Source organism: Oryx dammah, unplaced genomic scaffold, assembly GCF_014754425.2.
Source record: "Oryx dammah isolate SB20612 unplaced genomic scaffold, SCBI_Odam_1.1 HiC_scaffold_14, whole genome shotgun sequence".
Classification (NCBI taxonomy): Eukaryota; Metazoa; Chordata; class Mammalia; order Artiodactyla; family Bovidae; genus Oryx; species Oryx dammah.
In genome coordinates, this window is record NW_024070198.1 from 33,452,175 (window position 1) to 33,468,273 (window position 16,099).

The 16,099-nt window shown below is 36.3% G+C and overlaps 1 protein-coding gene across 1 annotated transcript in view; it reads right to left on the reverse strand.

Annotated features, from left to right (window-relative positions):
- Positions 1-1,977: 1,977 nt before the first annotated feature.
- Positions 1,978-16,099, reverse strand: part of CCDC186 (coiled-coil domain containing 186) — a 42,854-nt gene continuing 28,732 nt past the window's right edge. The window contains exons 10-16 of the mRNA XM_040255039.1: positions 15,740-15,882; positions 12,765-13,020; positions 11,781-11,970; positions 10,536-10,616; positions 8,175-8,385; positions 6,488-6,707; positions 1,978-5,810 (exon numbers count right to left, since the gene is read on the reverse strand). Of these exons, the coding sequence (XP_040110973.1) occupies positions 5,727-5,810; positions 6,488-6,707; positions 8,175-8,385; positions 10,536-10,616; positions 11,781-11,970; positions 12,765-13,020; positions 15,740-15,882 (1,185 nt within the window). The 3' untranslated portion in view covers positions 1,978-5,726. The remainder of the gene's footprint in view (positions 5,811-6,487; positions 6,708-8,174; positions 8,386-10,535; positions 10,617-11,780; positions 11,971-12,764; positions 13,021-15,739; positions 15,883-16,099) is intronic.

Consider the following 16,099-nt stretch of genomic DNA (forward strand, 5'->3'; position numbering starts at 1 on the left):
TTAGTCACTGTTTGAAAATACCATTTCTGTAAGAAAGTGGATTCTGGATTCCAGTTAGGCAGCAAGCAAGAGACTGTTCTTGGCCTGCGAGTCCCAAGCAGGTTCTCCCTCCATCCTTCCAGGCTTGCCTGGATAACACAATAATGACAAACAACACAAAAACATAAAATCCAGGGAGAAGCTGGTTTGGAGCCCAAAGCAATAGCCAGCCCTTTAGCATGAACTCCTAGGGAGCTGGGTTTTAGGGGGGTAGTTGTTTCTGTCGTGTTGGCGGGCACACTAGATCAACGGCAGCATTTGGTCAGACTTCATAAAAAAAGAACCTAAGAAATACCATGGCAGACTTAACTGCTTTGGGACAAGTAACATGTAAGGATGCTGAAAACACATCTTGCCCTTGGGTCTTTAATTATTAAAAATAAAAACAGTGAAATGGATGATATGGAAAGCCATTCCAGTATTTAGTTTCCAAGTAAATGTAACTAAAAGTTGGCTAACTCTTTATTTCAGTGAATTCTAAAATTTCAATAGAACTCTTTTTGCATTGGGTTAAATGGCAGATTCCTCTTTCAGATATAACATCCTACCTCTTCTCCTTTTTTCTGAAATGCAATTATGGGTAGATCATCTGACTGGCTAGCAGCACAGCCTTCGGACAATTCAAAAGGCTGAAAATCCCTCAGAAATAGAATATGACTTAAGTGGGTGCTTCTTTTAAAAAACTGGAATCAAGTCTCCTAAATGTAATTTAGGAATAGTGCGTCTCTGCAGGGGCAGGGACATTTAGTCTGGTCACACTGTTCTCAGCATTAGCCCTTGTCAGCCAGAGACATCCTCCCAAGTAGCTGGTCCTCTTGAAGAAGTGTGCACTCATCCTATACTCACTGATTGAAGCAGACTTTCGTAAGAAAAAGCAGGACTTCCCTGGTGGCACAGTGGATAAGGATTCGCCTGCTAGCGCAGAGGACACAGGTTCCATCCCTGGTCCAGGAAGGTTCCACAGGCCAAGAAGCAACTAACCCCGTGCACCAGAGCTACCGAGCCAGCGTACTGCACCTACTACAGCCGGTGCTCGGCAACGAGAGAAGCCACCGTGGGAAGGCCGTGCACCGGGAAGGCCGTGCACCGCAATCAAGAGTAGGACCTGCCCACTGCAACCAGAGAATGCCTGCAGGCAGCAACAAGACCCAGTGCAGCCGAGACATAAGGCTTTAAAAAAGAAATAAAAAAAAAAAAGCAGACTTGGATTTAAGTTCATTGGAATGGTCTTTCATAACTGCAGGTCACACTGACCAGTTAAGAACCATAAGCTATTCTCTTCCAAAAATTCACTCTTCCTTTATATACTTCTCTTGCAAACACATCTATAAGCTGCTGAAAACAGATTACTAAGTAAGTCAGCAAAGCTTCCTCAGTCCTATTAATTGTACCTTTATTTTAAGGATCCTGATTTCAGGGGATTCTTTCCAATACTGAACTCTTTAAGGAATGTGGCATAATCTGTGTGTACCTGAACTGTTATGAGAAATGGAAAACAACACATCATGATGTGAAATATCCATTATACAGGTTACCTGTATGAAGCTCATGCCATTTCAATATCTTTTTATTGAACCGATTAGATCTTTATTATTAAACCTAGATAATTTGGGCAAGTAAGTTCCACAGTTTTGTGGAAAATCTGAATTTATTCCTGGCTTGTCAAGTTCAATGAGAAATTTTCACATAGGCAGCCTTTTACAAAAGGCGAGATTTTGCTATCAATAATTTAGACAAAAATTTAAAATACAACGTGGCATTCAATTAGTTTACTATTGTTCACTGACTTGTAATTAGTAGAATAAAGACAAAGATGGAAAGCAAGAGTTCCTATTAATCTGGTTTAAAAAGGAACATTAAAGCAACTCAGTCTTGTGAAGTCTGGAGAATCAGTCTGTTAGTAGTGGTATGTGTAAATAACCAAAGATGCCAGTAAAATACAACCTGGTAAACAGGCATTTCCTATTTAATAAGTACAATATATACATAAAATTCTCTTGAAAAGCTTCATTTTATACAGAAAGATATTTACAAAATGAACAGTGTAATCAAACTAAAGATTATCTGTACAATACACACATATATATATATGAACTTTGGAAGATAAACAAGTTTCATCATTGTCAAAATGGACAGCTATATGCATTTTAAAAAAGAATTTCATTTCAGAAGAAAATACATCTTTAATATACAATTATATTTTTCATTTATTTTCCTGAAAAATTCTATTTGGATTCTCTTTTGATTATCTTCTCCTGTTCAGTCTTGAAAATTTTTCAGGATTCTAGTGCCACCAACCGGGATTAAACATGAACAATCTTAGTGTCAAAAAAGAAATCTTTCGTTTTAAAAATAAGGTTATTGGAAGACAGACCACTGAATCCAGCATTCATAAGGCAAATTAACCAAATGGAATACCATGAATGATAAAAATATTTTCATCAGGGTAACATATACAACATTTACAGTACTAATGGTTTCTAGTGCTTTTTTTCTTCTACTGATACATCCTCATCTGAAATTATATGTCAAAATCTAGAAAATAATATACTGCAAAACAATTTAGAAACAAATATGACACCATGATTAGATTCATCTTTATGAGCATCAAGTGGACATTAATAATTTACTAAAATGGCAAAAATTAAGTGCCATTTTATGGTCATTGGATTTTTTTTTCCCCTTCTTAAAACAATGATTAAACATCAAACTGGGAAAAAAGTTAGGAAATGTGCAGAACCACCACAAAAACAATGATCTGCTCTCAGTGTACCTCAGCAAGGATTCATTTCCCAAAGCTTCATGCCAGAGTGAGACTTCTGGATCACCACTTGCGCAAGCCCATTAACCTCTTACTGACAAGGGCTGGCTGTGGGCTGCAGAGACTCAAAGGCTGCCTCCCAGCGGTTTTCACTAGACCATAAGCTCCATGCCGACACGAACTGCCCTGTCTAGCCTGTCTACAGTATAATGTTGACACCCTGTATGGTGCCTGGCAATAAAGGGGTTTTCAATAAATGTGTTTATTATATGAATAAATAACATTTGTTGGTAGCCTCACAAAATTTAATTTCAAGATAAATTGCTTTAAATGGTTATGAATAGAAAGTTTAAAAAACAAACTGAAGTTTAAACTCATTCTACTGTTCACATCCACCATTTTCAATCCTTAGAGCTTAACAGGATAAAGTCTGAAGTGGTATGGGAAAAAGGCAGTCACTAAGTATTCACTTTAAAATTAAAACCTAGTAAAAATTGTATACTTACTGTGACTGCCTTTTTCCCATACCACTTCAGACTTTAGCCTTGTAAAAGTTAGCCTGTTTTAAAATTAAAACCTAGTAAAGTGCATATGTATGTATACATACACACAAAAATAATTTCCTCCTCAAAGAAATCAAAATAGTGCTAACAAAAACAGCCTTTGATGTGTTTAATTAATAATAAACAGACAAACCAAAATTTCTCCCAGAAGTCAAGTTTATCATTTATCCACACCATTTTCCTTTCCTGGACACCACATTCTTCTTTCCATATACTTCCTCCTAAATGCTTAATCAGGATCTGTGGGTCAGTCTAGACAGAGATCTGATAGATGTACCTTGCTGTACACACTTTTGCTCAGTCATGATCTATATACAAAAGGATATAGGAGAAACTAAAGAACAAAAGGAAAATAAAGCATTTTCTTCAAATTTTTCACAGTTCCTTACGTTTATGGGGGGAGTAATAATAAGTCAATATATGGTTTATAATTGCAGTCTTCTAAAACTGTTTAAACACTATATGTCTTTGAATGAATGCTGGAACAAATGTTAATATTGGAATGTTTCATTTTCATATGCAATATATGTATGCAAAAACGTGTGTGTGTATGTACATATATATTTTTAAAGTGTACAGACATAGAATACTGTAGATCTGACCACTATTTGGTCTCCATTAACATATTATGTGTCTTGGAAGGAAAAAAACAAATACTGTAGTGTATGAATCTATATCACATAAGAGGCTGTAAAAATTTAGTTACATCGACTAAACAGTCTTTGGGAGCATCAATACTATTATCAAAAACAACTAGGAAAATAATTCAGATGTGATTGCACTTACCCTCATTTCTTTATTTTGATAAATTATTACTGGTAAAAAGACACATTTCGGTAAGACTAAAACTTACAGCTATTTTAAATATAAAGTGTTTCTGAACTTATGTTTCCATTTTGAAGTGAAAAGATTTTGTTTTTGGATGAAACCTATTAACTCAATATACAGAAAAAACACACTGCTACAATGAGTCATCTAACCTTTAGTAAATGATCTTTTCACACAATGCTAAGTCAATTAAAAAAAAAGGTAAAATACATTAAAGGGACATTGCCATCAAAAGCCTAGCCCAACTGGTAAAGCCATACAATTCTTTAAAGGCTTTTAATCCATCACCTCAATGCTTACTTCTCTTGAGAGGAAAAGAAGGATGCAAAAATTCAAAACAAAAATGAAGTTTGCTGCAACATCTGTGTATATGCCAAGGTATCATTACAGAAATGATCTGAATATAATGAAATGCAGAAAATCACAGTGAGAAATTATGAGAGACGAGAAAAAAGTTCAGTGACAGAAATACTGATACTATGACCAGTGACACGAGTGCATATCTTAAATAAATATTGTAAAAATCCAACAGGATACATAAATTTGGCTCTAAAACTCCTTTGGTTATAAGGATGTAATTATTTACCGAAACACAGCACATTTAGAGGCTGTAAGATCACGCCAATATAACATATAATTAAACCAACAGTAAAGAATGGTGCACAGATAAAATGGTTAACAGTGCCCTATGCTGGATTCTCTTGGGAACTGGTTCTTCATAAGTATCTTATATTTATCTTTATACTTGATGTCAGTAAAACTAAAGTATTTCTGTTTCAAAGAATTCATTACTCATCTCTTGGTTCTAATGACTAATTCACTTCACATTTTAAAATATAGCTGAAGTCCACAAGAATTTTCAAATCATAGTTTATGTAACTAGAGATTTTTAAAAACGTAACAATTAACCCAATTCAAACCTGAAAACAATGTTCCTGGCACAAATAAGGAAACCTGAAAGAAGCATACAGTGCCGGTCCCTGCTAATCACCAAGAGCAGCTTTCCTATCTGCTTCCATGAAGACCAAAGGATTCAAGAACTCACTGGCGTCCCTAACACACAAGCAAACGCTGTATCAGAATGTCAAAACCAAAGCTTTTTTCATTTCTTTAGTTTTATTCATGTTGGAGAAATAGCGTATTACTGAATGATTAACACCTGTCCTTTCACGCATAATTTTAGAAAGTGAAATCATTTTTGACATTATATATTTTAAAGGGAAGAAATACGGAGAAGGGGTTTTCAAAAGCCCTTGTTGTAATGTTCAGCACTTCATATGACTATCAGCGAATTAAATTCGGTTGTTCAGATTCAATGACAGGCTGTCACTGTACAAGAACAAGTTTCATCAGAGCTTACATTCTTACAGTATGCACAGCAATGCATCTGTATTGTAAAAAGATACTTTTTTATACAGATGGAGCAAAACAAACTGTTTACTGGCTGACACACACAGGGAGGAGTTTCCAGCAGTGCTGGGCAGTGGCACCTGCTTGGTGCAGCTTTCGTCTGTTCACTGAGGAAGAGCTTTGTGTTAGGTTTTCTTCGTCCTCTGTTCTAGTTCATGCTGGTGTTTAATAAGACGTTCTATTTCTGTTCCAAGTGTTTGCAGATTTTCCTTTAACAGTTGGAAAAAGAGGGAAAAGAAAACAGAACTACTAAGTGTAATAAGTAAAAAGATGCGATTTGAACTGTTTTTCCCTAAATTTTGAACTAAACTGATACACAGTCATATCTGCCATGTGAGATAAACTTTGCATATACATGTTTTCAGTGCAGCAATCGTGTATACTTCAGAATCATACTTAATCTTTTTACTAAAGCTATAGCAAATTTTAGTGCACAAAAGTATTATCAGATTAAAACAAAATTTTTTTTTAACCCATTACTAACCATTAATGCCCAAACAGCACAAACAGAATAGGTGGGTCAGATAACAGCTGCAAAAAATAAAATATAGCTGGAAAATACATTAGAAAAAAAATACCTCAATCTTAATGCCTCAGTAATCAATTATAACTATTGTAATATATGTTAAAGACTTTCCATTGCAAAGTAAATGACTCATCTTAGGGAGTCTATCCAATAGCTATACTAATTTTTTTTTTTTGCTTCTTTCTTTCCTTGTTAATTTTAAAAATTACATTTTTCAACAAGAGAAAAACATAAAATTTCATCTATGGAAACAATGGCTACCCTTCCTTACAGAAACAGCCCATCCATGTGTTTGACTGAATAAGAGGTACCATTTCTGCCATGTTTCCTGGTTGGTAAGTGAATGAGAAATACAAATACCTTCAAAGTAATATTTTTCAGCAATGTATCCTCCAAAACAGCCTGTAGTTTCCGGTTGATCTCCAAAGAGAGTTCCAATGTTAATCCAGTATCGGCTGGATGGGACGTGTACAAAGACGCCATGATGCCACCCCGCCTACTTAAATGCACTTTGTTAAAATCAGATGCCTCTGAAGAAAGTGTGCCTGATTCTTCTCGTAAAATGTAACTCTGAATTATTCTGTAAAATAAAACACTATTACAATTACGTCCCCGCAGAATTTATAAACACTGCAATTTTCAAGAGTGAACTAATCCTAAGTGTAAAGATGATGCATGAAATAATTACATATTAGGTTAATAACAGAACTATATTAGAACACAGGGGCTTCTCAGGTGGGGCTAGTGGTAAAGAACCAGCCTGTCAATGAGACATAAAAGACTCGGGTTCAATCCCTGGGTTGGGAAGATCCTCTGGAGAAGGGCATGGCAACCCACTCCAATATTCTTGCCTAGAGAATCCTGTAGACAGAGGAGCCTGGGGGGCTACATACAGTTGACAGTGTCGCAAAGAGTCAGACATGACTGAAGCAACTCAGCAAGTATTACAAAATAAGGGAATTTTTCTTCTTCAGATGGCTTCTCAAATGATCCCATTTTTGTTAAAACATGGTATTTAGATTTAAGATATATAAACATGGCTCTATATTTTTCCTTATGTAAATCAAAATATGTGAACAATTTATTGTTCCAGTTTCAGTTAATATTTTCTATTTTCTTGTCACTAAACTTAAAACTTGTGTTGTCCTCTTCTTCTTTTAAAAGTCATGAGCAGGGATGTCCCTGGTGGTCCAGTGGCTAAGATTCAATGCTCCCAACGTAGGGGGCACAGGTTCAATCCCTGGTAAAGGAACTAGATCCCACACGCTGCAACAGAGACCCAGCATAGAAAAACATAAAGAAATACAAATAAATGTGTGGAAAAAGAAGAATGGCTTTGGTAACTTAAAAAAAAAAATTTTAAATAAAACTCATGGGCAAATTTTTCCCTAAATCTATAATAAATACCTCACTGTGTCCTGCTCAACAGGAATGATAATCCACAACCCCATTATCTCTTAGAACCACCATCTTGAAAATAAGAAGCTAAGAAGAGCACAATCTGTTTTTAAGTTCAAAGTTATTCTAGTAAAAAAAATCACCACCTACAGAACTCTGTATCACCTTAAAGGAAAAACCTATGCTTTCTTTCATTTCCAAAACCTAGAACAAAAATACGTGACCCATAAGATTGAGAACTATATGATCATAGTTAAAAAAATTTTTTTTGAAAGAAAGGCTCTTGAAATAATTAAATTTGAACTCAGTAACTTTATCATATGAATAATGGTATTTTGAACACAGATCCCAGTACCATAACGCACACTTCGGGACTTCCCTGGTGGTTCAGTGGTTCGGAATCCACCTGCCAACTGTAGAGGACCTAGGTTCAATCCCTGGTCTGGGAGGATTTCACGTGCCAAGGGGCAACTAAGCCTGCGCGCCCTAGAGCCTGTGGTCTGCAACAAGAGAAGCCTCCACAATGAGGGGCCGAAGTACCACAACCAGAGTAGCCGCGGCTCACCCCAGCTAGAGAAAGCTGGCACGCAACAACAAAAACCCAGCACAGCCATAAACAAAGGAACAGAAATGAAAAGAAAATACATACTTTGTTTTTTTCCTAATTTCTTCCACCAGCTGTTTGATGTGATCCTCCATAAATTCTATCTTCTCATTTTTCCGGGCATGTGCCTTCTGCAGCCTTACTATCCTCTCAATCAGCATGGCCTTGTCTACTTCTGGGAAGTTATCTACAGCTACTGACGACCCAGTATTTTCTGGAGATCGATCTTCTGCACTGCTTCGAGCATTGAGGGACCCTTAAGACCAAAAAAAAGAAAAAACACAACTTATTGTACTTAGTCTGGAGTCAACTCTAATTTCAGGCATTATTTCTTCTATCATTTCCAAATATTCAATCTAACAGTGTTGGGCACAGAACTCAAGTCATACCTGACCATATCTAACCTGAGTTCTTGTTTTTGAATAGACTGATGATAGAATAAAGGGTCTAGTATGTTTCTAAAAACAGACATAGGAAGTGGCAATGGAGAAATGAGAAACTCAAGACACCAAAATTAAACAGAGACACACAGAAAGAGAAAAAAGTCACAAGACAGAATATAACCAGTAGGTTAAGCTCTGGAGCTAGCCCTCCTAGTAGCTTTGTGACTTTGGACTCTATCACAGTCACATCATTTAAAACTGGGAACCATAATATGATCTGCCTCATTGGACTGCTATCCTCATTTAAATGAGTTAATACATCATACAGTAAGCAATAAGTAAATGGTAGCTATTTCTTTTTACCAATATCCATAGAGAAGAATTTTTAATCTCTTTTAATACTACAAAGACATTTTTTTTCCAATCTCATTTTATAGATTTAAGTAATATTATCTTATCCAAGGTTATACATTAGTAAATAGTAGAGCTGAGATCTAAATACCTATGTGTAATCTCAAACCCATGTTCTTTCTACTATACCATTTTTCCACTATTATAAGAATTAATGATGTTTTTCCCCTACTGTGTAACTCCTAGGAGGCAGTGAAAATGTCGTTGGCATGCAGCTTCTAGAGTTTGAGTTCTGTCACTATGGATTTGGGGAAAGTCAGGACTGAGTCTTCTCCAACACCACAGTTCAAAAGTATCAATTCTTCGGCGCTCAGCTTTCTTTATAGTCTAACTCTCACATTCACACATGACTACTGGAAAAACCATAGCTTTGACTAGACAGAACTTTGTTGGCAAAGTAATGTCTCTGTTTTCTAATATGCTGTCTAAGCTGGTCATTAGCTTTTCTTCCAAGAAGCAAATGTCTTTTAATTTCATGGCTGCAGTCAACCAGTCCATCCTAAAGGAAATCAGTCCTGAATAGTCATTGGAAGGACTGATGCTGAAGCTGAAACTCCAATACTTTGGCCACCTGATGCAAAGAACTGAGTCATTGGAAAAGACCCTGATGCTGGGAAAGAGTGAAGGTGGGAGGAGAAGGGGACGACAGAGGATGAGATGGTTGGATGGCATCACCGACTCAATGGACAAATTTGAGTAAATTCCGGGAGTTGGTGATGGACAGGGAGGCCTGGCGTGCTGCAGTCCATGGGGTCACAAAGAGCTGGACACAACTGAGTGACTGAACTGAACTGATGGAACCACTTTGAATTTTAAGTTTCCCCATTTATAAAATGGGAATTACAACACTTATCTCACATGACTATTCTGTGAGTAGATGATATGTTTAAAGCATTCCGCATGGTTCCTGGCATTCCAAATATGATAAATATGCTGATATTTTGCTAATTATCATTTTCACAATGCTATCAATCAATTTTATAGACTATTAATTTTTGCTTTAAACTAGAGGCATATTTTAGAAAAAGAAATGGCAATCCACACCAGTATTCTTGCCTCGAGAATTCCATAGACAGAGGAGCCTGGAGGGGCTGCAGTCCATGGGGTCGCAAATAGAGTTGGACATGACTGAGCGACTCAACAACAAGAGGCAGACTTACCATGAAGAAGCAAAAACATTCAGAAATACATACATATATATATAATCTGAAATATAATGATGACCCCATCTCATCAGGTCTCAGGTGTTAGAAGCAATATAAAATTAAAAGAAAATGGAAGACGTGCTATACCATATCTTTCTATAGAGATGGATACAAATCTGAACTGAAAAATGGAAGAAGAAATTGTTGCACAGAATGAAAAAGCAGGTAAGGAAAAGGAGGTAAGGAGACAGATGGCATAGAACCCCATGACAAATTTAAAATCCTGTGTAATGATTAGAACTTAAATGTTTTAACTGGAAATATTTTTTACAATGTAATTGTGTATAACCACTGTTTTATATAATTCAAAATGACAGAAAAACATATCGATACCTTGTAAAACAAAAGATGCTATTTCTTTTGATAATCAATCACTGAAAAACAACTATAAAAGCATTAGTTTTTACCTGATGAACTAGAACGACTTCCCATGCTGCTGATTTCTTTATCACAGCTTCCATTCTCAACCTGATCTAACTTTCTTCGTGCTGCAGGAAAAGAAATGGATTACTTGTAACAACAATCATGACCACCTGTCCCCATTATCTCTGATTTTAACTGCTAAAATCACTTAGGCCAAAATGGCATAAGTGACGAAAGAAATTTCTTGAATACATACTTTCAACAGGAGGTCTGTAGGGTCATTCACATAAAATGACATCTAGAAACGCACAGGGTCATTCACATAAAATGACATCTAGAAACACACAGGTCAAATACAAAATACATGGAAATAACATTATGATAACAACTGATACTGACATCATTTAGGCACACAGAATCTAACTTCTGGAGTCCTGGAAGATTTAAAAGAACTCCACAGTACCAGAAAATCCCTCCAAATTTCCCTTCAATTACATCTATGAAAACTAAATTCTTCTGGCAAGTATCTGAATATATTTCTATTAAGCAAATGCTAAGTCTCTTTTACCATATTACTGTATGTCACCCTATTTTAACACAAATAAAACAGTGGGGAGTAGTAGAGAACAGGACGTCAGACTATCTTTTATTCAGCTGCGTAACCAATCACATAGCAGACTCCAAAAACTGTATAAATTTTTAAATAACAGAAATTTGAGTTCCAGTTCTAGCTGTCAATCGTTGTGTTCTGGAAATTTATAACTTTTCTGGATCTCAGTTTCCCCTAAAATTAAGGGTTAGGATTCAATGATCTCTAAGTTACAGGTCATCAAGGTGGGTGCAGGTACCCTAGATGCTGTACATAACAATTCACAGACAAGTGTAGGCAGAAAATATTAGCACTCTACTTGTATTTATCTGATCTTCTTAAATTTATATTTTTCATGTTTTTCTAATGTGCATAAAATAGAGTGATACATGTTTACAATTTACAAATTGGAGAACAAATACTTAAACACTTTTCATTGACAGTATCATGTAATTGCTGTCCTGGAAAGGCACTTTCCCTATTCTTATATTCTGTGATTCTGTGAATAAAAGTATTTTAGCGTAGAACATGCTTTAAACTATTTATGAAACAAGGTCAGTCATTTGGTTTATGAACATTAAAAAGAACCTACAGCTCTACCCAATGTGGGAGAAACTAATGTAAAACATATTTTTTCTATAAATCCTTCAACAAAAAGAAACAAGAACATTTAAGATCTAAATGCAGAAGAACTGTATACCTTGCTGAAGTTGTTTGGTAAGATCCTTGACACTAGAGGCATGTTTACGTCTTTGAGTCACTAATTCATCTTTTAATTCTTCAACCTGGGTACTCAATGCTTTAACTTCAGTTTGTCTACAAGTGAGTTCAGCTTGCAGAGCCTGGACTTCCTCTTTTCGCAGTTCTTCTTCTTTTAACAATCTACTTTCCTAAATATTAAAATAAGATAAAATACCAATTTTTGATATGTTTTAATTATTGCTCAGAGTTTAAAACCTTAAAAATACAAGGTCTTTGGTACTAAATTCTTCTATCATCTCTCCTTACCAGGTTGTTTATTGTGTTTCTCAAATTTCTTATGTAGTAAAGTGGGGTGGGGGGAGAAGGGGAGGAGTGATATATTAATGCATCTGACACCCCCCACAAGCAAAACAACATGTGATACAGGTTTCTGTAGTTTTGGACTGAAGTCTTAAATTATTTTTAGGAGTAACTTAAGACCCCCCCCCACAACTTGGAAATATTAAAACCATTTTAATTTAAGCTATAAAAATACAGAAATTTAAAGTCCTATTACGAAATACATGGTAATTCCAGTTAGGAATGACAAAAATCCTGGTTTTCTTATTTTCAAAAGTGAAATACTTCTTCATAACAATGTTAGGGAGAAATTTTATTACAAAACACGTAAGTTGAAAGGAAAAACTGACATTTCTCATAGCATTTGAAATTATCAGAAAGTCTGTGCCCGTCCCACCAAAAAGAGCTCAATCATCCACCATTAGGGTTACACCTTTGCTGCTGCTGCTGCCAAGTCGCTTCAGTCATGTCTGACTCTGTGCGACCCCATAGATGGCAGCCCGCCAGGCTCCCCCGTCCCTGGGATTCTCCAGGCAAGAACACTGGAGCGGGTTGCCATTTCCTTCTCCAGGGCATGAAAGTGAAACTTAATTTGTGCTTCTTGCTGTGTCGCCTTAAAAGTTAAATGTACACTAATACTTACCAAGTTCATATTTGTCTGTTTCATGTGTTCACATTGGCTTTGTAACTGACTTTCACTACAGGAAAGTTTATCAAACTGTGACTGCAAAGAATTGGATTCAGATTGAAGCTGTGCATTCTTACTAGTGAGCTTTTCTGTAAACAGTAGTAGCTCAGATTCTCTTTTCCTACTGCCTTCGATGTCTTTTTGTAGGTCATTAATCAAAGAATTAAGACTTTCCACTTCTTCCTTCAAATTTTCAATTTCTTGTTTACCTCTAAAAAACAAAGTTTATATTTAAGAAAAAAATTAACTATTAAAGGACATTAAGGGTTTGAGAATTTTCATTGAAATGCTTTATAAAGGTACTTTTATTCATTCATTCAAATACTTATTTGGATTACTACGAACGCCTAATATATGCTAGGAACTAAGAGCTCAGTAAGAGCTATAAGGAAGACTGATTTAACTGCTGCTTTCAAAGAGCTTTTAATCAAGCACTGTGAAAAACCATTTTTGATGATGAAAGCACAGAGTGTAAGTGATTAAAATAATACTTAAAGGGTTAGCAAACTTTTCCTATAAAAGACCCAGAGAGTAAACAATATAGGTTTCTGGGGCACATGGCCTTTGTTCCAACTGTTTTAACTAAGCCACTGTAGTGTGAAAGCGGCCACACAATACATAACGGAATGAGAGTGGCTGTGTACCCCAAAAAAGTTTCTCTATAAAAGGAGGGAGTGAGCTGGAATTGCCTTGTGGGCCACAGAGTGCAAATTCCTGAATAAGAGCAGAAGTAGGGGTGAGCAGGAGAAGACAACACATTCCAGGTAGAGGAAACAGTTTGTGCAAAGCTGGGAAGGGAAAGAGAGAAGGACGTCTTGTTGATACTCACAGACAGATACTCAATACTGATGAGGATAAAGACCATACTATATCCTAGCACTTACACAGGGCTCCACAACTAGGAGACAATTAATCAACGTTTGTTAACCAACTACTGCTGAAATACAGAATGAAAAAGGAGAACGCAGAGAAGGAGAAGCAGTGTTATTAATGATCATTCAAGCCATGTTAAGACATCTGAGCTCACTAGGCAATCCTTGAGGCAATGGGAAATCATTGAAAGGTCTGAGACTTCCTTTTTAAAAGAGATCACGTTTACTACACTGTAATAAACTGACTAAAAGGGAAGTAAGCAAACAACAGCAACAGTTTAGAAGCCGTGGCAGTTTTCTAGATGAGAGCTGATAATGGCTTAGATGATGGTAGTAGCAATGGGAATGTAAAAAGTAAATGGACTTGAAAGATATTAACGAGTTAGCATCAGAAATATTTTGTGACTGGTGACGTGTGAGGGAAAGGATAAAAGAGCCAAGGGTAACCCCCAGGTTTCTGGATTGGAAAATCGTTTGGATGTCACACTCATCACTCATCTCAGCAACATCAGAGAAACGTATTTGCAGGCAAGACAGATGAACCAGTTTTGGACATGTTAAAAAGTCTGAGGTGTCTTTGATACTTGCATGTCTAGAGCTCAGCAAAAAAGGTTAAAGATAATAACTTGAAGGTTCTGCAACACATTACTGGAAGAGTTAGGATCACCTAGGGGTATAATAAAATAAGAATAAAAGATAGCTTTATGACAGAAAGAGAGGGCTGCCAAGGAGACAAAAAAAGACTGGCCAGCAAGTTGGGGAGGAACACCAGGAGAGCACAACGAAATTCATTTGGCTTTAGCCAAAGGAATGGAGCACGTCAAGAAAGGTAAGGGGCTTAGTGTGTCCATACTGAACACTCAAGCATGGCTTAATCTGGGAAGTATCTACTATATTTAAGGATGTATTAGCAGTTTGTAATGGTACATTGGGGAAGCTTGAAGAAAATGGAGAGAAATAGAAGAGCAAAGGATGCAAAAAAATGGAGGAGGGCTACAGATGATTCTATAAAGACGTGGTTGTGAAGAAAAGGAGAAGGGCGATCATAGGATTTCTGAAGTCTTTAAGATGGAGTAACATTTAAATGTAGACAGAAGAAAAGAGGGAGACAGTGAAAAGAGGGAGGTAAGAGATAAAGGAAAAAGAAGCAATGATCAAGGAAGACCCTGAGAAGGCAGAAGAGCATGGGATCCACAGTAGAAGTAGAGACCACAATCTGATTCAGAAATAGGAACATTTCTTGCACAAAAACAGAAGGAAAAGAAAAATGACTGCAGATGCAGGCAAGCTCATAGGACTGACAGCAAGAGGTGGAGAGAAGTGTCACCTGACAGCTCCTTTTTTCTGCCAAGAGTAAAGAGCAAGGAGAGAGAGGACATCACCGTGAAAGCAGGATGGTTTGGAAGAGACGCTAAGAAGACAGGGGAGAAGAGTCTAAGAACGTATGGTAGGCCTAGGGGTGCAGGAGTAGTCCCAGCTGAGGCTGCTAACCATGAATTTATAGCAGCAGCATCTGGATGAGGTGAAGATCTTTTCAGCAACACTCAGCAGCCTGGGTGTTGGTAGAGTATAAAAAAGAAGATATTTGGATCCAGTCTGAATCCAGGCTTTGTCAGGTAAAGTCCTAAGTAGAACTCGGCTAACCGGTGTTATAAGAAGACAAGGAATAATGTTACCTCCTGATCGCAAGCTACATACATGCAAAGATACAGACAGAGATACAATCTACGTTTTAGAAGAAACACTACTGTGTATAAGTAACAGAATTTGAAAGCTAAGGAATGGATAAAAAAAAGCCCATAATCCATTCTGTCTTATAAATAATTACTGCCTATGTTTACATAAGAATATAAACTTTGATTTTTAGAAGCTGTGTTGGGAACCTCAAAAATAACCCAAAACAGATTTCAAATGAAGGTAGGGATTAAAAAAATTTTTTTTGTCTAGTAAAATATAAGATTATTCTTATTTAATGCAATGACTGCATTTAAAAATAGCAACTTAGGTAGAATCAAAAAGCCTGTTGATTAGCACAAACAGAAGTTGCTCATTTTATACCTTTGATGCTGCTCCTGTATCTGATCTGCAATTTTCACTTTGTCCAACAAATTCTGAATTTCAGCTTTTTGGCGATTAATAATCTCTTTATATTTTGATAATTCATCTTCTGTCCTCAATCGTTCATCTTCTAGACATTTTACCTATCAAATAATCATAAGCAAGTTAAACTACAAAATGATATTTTCTTGTTCCTTATTAGCTATTTCAGATAGTGGTTACATTTTAATAATCTAAACTGAATTGTGAAGCAGTATTAATTAACATGAAGAAAATACAGCAAGAAGTTAAGTTAATACTCCTGTGTTTCAGTCTCAGATTTCTCATGATTAAGTCATGGCAGTTTTACATGCCACTTCA